The 6,715-nt window shown below is 41.5% G+C and overlaps 1 protein-coding gene across 1 annotated transcript; it reads right to left on the bottom strand.

The window, feature by feature from the left end:
• Window positions 1-68: 68 nt before the first annotated feature.
• Window positions 69-3,395, bottom strand: LOC308328419 (zinc finger protein RFP-like). The gene is made up of 2 exons (XM_080782236.1): window positions 3,318-3,395; window positions 69-2,101 (listed from the first exon to the last, which is right to left on the bottom strand). Exon 2 carries the CDS (start codon window positions 2,063-2,065, stop codon window positions 626-628), a length of 1,440 nt encoding a protein of 479 aa, XP_080638362.1. The 5' UTR covers window positions 2,066-2,101; window positions 3,318-3,395; the 3' UTR covers window positions 69-625.
• Window positions 3,396-6,715: the final 3,320 nt, after the last annotated feature.

Genomic DNA, 6,715 nt, shown 5'->3' with positions numbered 1-6,715 from the left:
AGACCTACAAGCTCGTAGCGCGCCACTCGGTGGCGCGCTATGAGCTTGTAGATCTGCTATTTTTCAATAGCTAAATCACGACATGATGCGAACACCAGAATGGGTTCCCGCCCAAAATGGGTTAAGAAGCACATGTTCTATTTTTAATTGATAACACACATCCACATAACACAAAAGCAAATATTAACATCAGAATCATTACATATTCTTAATTTACCATTTTGTAGTATTTGCATTAATGTCAACTGACAATAACACATTGCAATTCCTGATTCAGAATTCATTCACACTAATGAAAATATTTGGTTTAACTTAAACTTGAACGCAATCAAATAAAACCATAAATCAATTCCTTGTATGAAGAAAATAATACAGATAAGATTTCAGAACGTCTCACAGACAGAATACATTTTAATTTAAATACTTTATCATACTCAAATACTCAATTTATCATATTAATCTTTGGCTGTATACTTCAGACAATCATGTAAAAGCATGTCTGTTTATGCAGTAGAATATGAAAAAAAATGACTTGATTTGAGCAGACAGTTGACTGAAAATAAAACTGTAAATCAACATTCATTTTCTAAATGAAAACTATAACCTGTTCATGTTAATCTGAGATTTAATCAGTGTGATTGACAGGAGAGATGATCAGAGGAGCAGAGTTTTTACCACCATCATTAAAACTGGGACCGAAGAATGGATAGAGTTTCTCAGTGAAGGAGCAGCCAGTGAAAGAGTAGAGATAAACTCTGGCCTCCACGTCATAAAAGGAGACCAGACCCTCCTCATAATCCACAAACACTCCCACTTTCTGGAGCTTCTCTCTTACAGGGAGGAGGACATCATGAGGGTCAGCAGCAGCATAGTACTCATTTCCATTCTCCAACCCTATAGTCCAGTAACCATCGTTGGGGCTCAGTGGGATGTCTCCCTTCCTGTCGATGGACTCTCTGGCCACTCCTAAATCCCACTCTGTCTTCCCTTTAACCTGAACCTCATAGTAAAACCTTCCTGAGGAGAAGCTTTGTTTTCCTAAGACAGACACACTATGGGAGAATCTCTCTTTGTTGTCTGGGAGATTCTTCTTCACGTCTCCATGACTCACTTGTTTTCCATCCTCAGACAGGATGAGGTAGCAGTGTGCTGTATCAGGGTCCAGAGTTACATCCACAGCATATTGCTGGACCCTCCTCAGCTCAGCATCAGCATCACGCAGCTCCTTCTCTATCTCTTTCCTGAGTGTCTTCTCCAGCTGAGCCACAGCTGTCTTCACTGTCCCCAGGTGTGGAGACTGATTGACCTTGACCTTTGTCCAGTCCTTGGTGGGTCTCCATCCAGTGTTGATGGATGTGAAGTTCTGGAGGAGGTGGAGTTGGTCTTCGGTGAGTGAGAGCTGCTTCAGCTCAGAGCTTCTCTTCTTCAACTCAGAGATTTCCTGTTGCAGTTCTATGATGAAGCCTTCAGCCTGTTTCTCTGTTGTTTTCTGCTTCTCTTCAATCCCACCAATGAGCTCAGCCTGGCTTCTCTCAATACAGCTGATCAGAGCAGTGAAGACCTGCACACTGTCTGCTATTTCTCTGTCTGCGTCTTTCTTACTGATATCTACTGAGTGTTTGACCTCCTGGACCTTCAGTTGTCTCTCCTGGATCATCTGCTGAACTTCAGCCTCTGTCTGTCCCAGCTCAGCCTTCTTTCCTTCATATGCCTCTTTCATAGACACAATCTGATGTAACTTGTGCTCTAACTGAGTGCAGAACTGACAAACACACGTGTGGTCGGTCTTACAGAACATCTCCAGAGGTCTGTCATGTTTCTGACACATGTAGTCCTCCAGGTTCTTCACAGGGTCGATTAGTTTGTGTCGTTTTAATCCTAAAACTCTGTGATGAGGCTCCAGGTGAGTCTCACAGTAGGAGGTCAGACACATCAGGCAGGACTTCACGGCCTTGAGCTTGTTCTCAGTACAGACGTCACAGGAGACGTCATCTGGTTCAGCAGGTTCTGGGGTTGTGGCTGAAGTTGTCTTCAGCCGCTTTGACTTCCTGAACTGATCGGCCATCTCGGAGAGGACTTTATTAACGGAGAACGCTGGTCTCTTGTAGAAAGTAAGAAATGTAGTTCTTGAATAATACTATTCACAGTAGTAAGATTGAAATCACTTTTTTGCAAGTATTTTGGAACAATGTTAAGTCAGGAACTTATTCACGCATAGGCAACAATTGCACATGATAGCACATAGCACAGGCATGTGTCTATCATAGTCAGGGGTGGATTATTTAACGGGCCTGTTGGGCCCAGGCTCAGGGGCCCCTGAGTTAGGAGGGCCCTCCAAAAAATGCGCGGTCACGCAGAGCCACAAGCTATGCAGGGCCCGCCAAAAAGGGGTAACAGTGAATAACAGTGACCCACACGCTCCTTGTCACTGTTATTAACAGTGGGCTTATTCATTTGTGTCAATTAAATTACAACAATGAGGCTCATATTAGATACATTGTTCTATAATGTCTACACATTACAACAATGAGGCTCATATTAGATACATTGTTCTATAATGTCTACACATTACAACAATGAGGCCCATATTAGATACATTGTTCTATAATGTCTACACATTACAACAATGAGGCTCATATTAGATACATTGTTCTATAATGTCTACACATTACAACAATGAGGCTCATATTAGATACATTGTTCTATAATGTCTACACATTACAACAATGAGGCTCATATTAGATACATTGTTCTATAATGTCTACACATTACAACAATGAGGCCCATATTAGATACATTGTTCTATAATGTCTACACATTACAACAATGAGGCTCATATTAGATACATTGTCGTAGATAACGTACATATAGGGCTAGATCTTGCGTCACCCCTTAACCCTAAACTTATTTGCCATTTTTTACTATTTAAAAAAACCTTTTAAAATAGTTCACAAATAGCTGATCTACAAGCTCACAACGTGTAGCTGTAGGTCGGCTAGTTGAACTATTTTAAAATGATTTTCAAAACAGTAAAAAATGGCAAATAAGTTTAGGGATAAGGGACAAGATGGAGCCCTTTAAAATGTTATGTTATCTACTCCGATTCATCTAACTGGACTGGATTGGGCTTTGCACATACGGCCTGCATTCTGACTTTAACACGGCCCTGTTGACAGCTACATTATTGAAACCTGTGTTGTTGTTGTTTTACTGAAGATATCAAAGAGTAAGAATAAGATCGTACGTGTCTGGATACATTCTCTGTCAATGAATGATATATATATTGTATTATCTAATATATTATGTGTTGTACTCACCTGTCTTTACGTATTGTTCTGTAAAAGTTGTGTCGAACGGAGGTTTTGTAGAGAGAGAGAGAGTGCAGTGAGCTGTCCTCCACCTAGCTTCAGTGTTCTATACTTTCGGTTTACTGAGAAACCCCTCCTTGACCCTTAACCCTTCACATCTCTGCTCTGCTCTCCACTCCTCCTCTCTCCTAGCCTGACACTCAGCCTGTTTCACTCCAACATAATTGTTTTATGTGGCTAGCGATTCAGGGGCTGGACACTGGAGCCAGGCTACCTCTCTCCCTCATCCTCTTCCTTTCCTCTCCTCCTTCTCTCCTCTCATCCTCTTGTTCTCTCTTGTTCTCTTTTTTTTCATTGTGTTGTCTACCAATAGTTTGGTGTCAGTCACAGCTGCCTATAGACCAGAAAATAGTCAAAATAGGCCTCTCTATCTATAAGCTTAGGGTCGTTTAGTAGATTTCTTCTATTTGTCCTGACTGTGCATGGCAATTGAGGCAGCTGACACATCGCTCACCCAATACTGCATAATTATACCCTGGAAACATAATTCAATATTAGTTACAACAGTATACTCACCAAAAATAGACGGATACAAGACCAGGGTGTTGATTTTCCAAAAATGTGAAGATTTATTATACAGTTCTAGCTGCACACAAAAATGATATAATCCAAAAAATAAAGTAAAATAAAAAAGTCGTTTAGGAAAACTGGAGATATTCGGCAAATTACTATTAAGTTTCTAAAACTGGGCTATCTATACTTCCTTTGAAAAGCTTAGAGCATCCTCTGTGATCTGGTACCTCTCCTATCCCCTCCGGACTGAAGACTGGAACCCTGAACCCTCTGCCCTGAGGGGTTTTATACTGTATGGTCCTGAGGGGGAGGTAACCTTTGTTTGTTTTGTTTAGTTTTTTTACCATGCTTTGATATTTTTTGAAGATGGCTAGCGCCAAATAACTCACTATGGCTTAGTGAGGGGAAAACAGACACACATTCTTATGCCAACTCCTATTTATTTATGGGCCTTTACTTATCAACTAAAGAGATCTCAGGACCTTTTACCATGTCCTCTACAAACACACCTCCTACAAACATTACATTTTAGCATTTAAAACTAATTCAAAACACAATACTGTCTCTAAGAATCCAGGGAGGCTAAAATAACATCATCCCTACTTTATATTAAAACTTGTATTTTTACTTAACCTGCTTAGGCTTACACCATATGTTGTCATATGATCACATGAGCAACCTGGAATCAAACTTCTACTTAGTTAATAGGGAGGCGAAAACAATCATCCCTTTTTCAATTCAATTTGTAAACGATTAAAAACAAAACAGTTAATAATCATTATATCAGTCTCAGAGGTGAAAACAAAAACAACACACAATAAAATGAACTCATAGTGTCTGCCTTCAACAGCCAACATGGGGTGAAACTAGGGGGGGGGGGGGGGGGGTGGTAATCTCCAAACCAGGGGAGGTCACTAGGTCAGCCAGACAGTTCACTGATATCCTGATAAGGAGGACAACATGCTGCTTCCTTTCTTCTTATCCAAATGGGGTATAAAATATATTTTCACAGTACCCATATAAACTTGACCATACAAACTTTACAATAGATTTATACAAAAACACTTTGGCGAACAACACCAAAGATCTCATCATGGTTATGACATCCATCACCACTAAACCGCCGACTTCCCTGATATATCAGTGGGCCTGTTGTGGAACTTCAAAAGTCCCCCTTCCTGCAGTCCGCCCTGGCCTCGCCGCCTTTGAATCTTCTCCTGGGGTACTGGTACTGGTACTGGTCGGTACTGGTCGTTTTGACATGTGGTCAGCTATCAGATCTGTGTCCCTGGCCAGAACGTCCTTCTTCTGTACATGCTCTCTTGAATGTAAACATGCCCATATTCATTCTTCTGTACATGCTCTCTTGAATGTAAACATGCCCATATTCATTCTTCTGGACATGCTCTCTTGAAAGAAACTCAAGAAGATCCACAGCGGCGCGTTTTGAGCTTGTATGTCCACATGGAGTGGTGATCGGATCAGTGAACACATCCAGACAGATAGAACACAGGAAGTGCTCTTCAGACAGGAGGCTGCTGCCGGCACACGCCATCTCTACACGCTGGAAATAGAAAGTGAAAGAAACTTAGGTCATGGACGATATACTTCTCACAGCTTAATGGTTACGACTATAGAGCGCCGCAGTCCCGCCCCCTTTCAGAAAAGCGAGTGGCCCAGGAAATGAAACCCCAATGCATTCTCCCATCGGCACTTTTAATATAATTTATTTAAAGACGGTTACGCCGCGGACAAAGCCAACTCGGATCGTGACAAATCATGACAATGAACACAATGTTTTGGGCCGATCAAATAATTTATAAGACGAAAAACAAAACAAATAGTGTTGTCTCCTGACTTTCTTTTCTTCTTTCTAATAATTTAATCGGCCCAAAACATTGTGTTCATTGTCATGATTTGTCACGATCCGAGTTGGCTTTGTCCGCGGCGTAACCGTCTTTAAATCAATTATATTAGAAGTGCCGATGGAAGAATGCATGGGGGTTTCATTTCCTGGGCCACTCGTTTTTCTGAAAGGGGGCGGGCCTGCGGCGCTCTATATGCATGCAGCTCATGGTACCACACAGCACCTCAAAAGCTCCATTGCTTTGAGGTTTTTCACCATCGTGAAAATGTGGTGCAAATCTTTGAATATATTATTATTATTTCAGAGTGAATGTTTTAACTCAAATCCTTGCTTCTGGGGCTGCCGATTACATATAACACATTAACATTTACTGTTGACGGTTACATTATTGAAACCATGTGATTTATACTGAGGATAACAGAGAACAACAATAAGATTGTGTCTGGATACATTCTCTGTCAACGAATGATATATCAAACATATGATTTGTTGTACTCGCATGTCCCACCTATGCAATCTGTTGTGAGCTTGTAGATCAGCTTTTTTCATTATACGTCTATTAGTTCAAGAAGTACGCCTCTCTCTCTCTCTCTCTCTCTCTCTCTCTCTCTCTCTCCATCTCTCTCTCTCTCTCTCTCTCTCTCTCTCTCTCTCTCTCTCTCTCTCTCTCTCTCTCCCATCTCTCATATATTAAACTCAACCTTTGTTCTTAACTGACAGCTGATCTGTCAATCAGTGTCCATGGCAACCAGCCTACGTATACCAGGGATGGGATCATATTACATAACTTTATGTCATGTGACCTCATGCCCTTTTATCCACTAAATCACACCCTGAGTCATGCTGAGTCACCAAAACAGCAAAACCCACGACTCAGCACACACACACACACACACACACACACACGCACACGCGCACGCGCACACGCACACGCACGAGCGCACGCGCGCACTACACACTCCAACAT

Source organism: Protomyctophum bolini (assembly GCF_963924005.1).
Source record: "Protomyctophum bolini genome assembly, chromosome: 14".
NCBI lineage: Eukaryota > Metazoa > Chordata > Actinopteri > Myctophiformes > Myctophidae > Protomyctophum > Protomyctophum bolini.
This window is presented reverse-complemented; position numbering and strand designations above follow the sequence as displayed.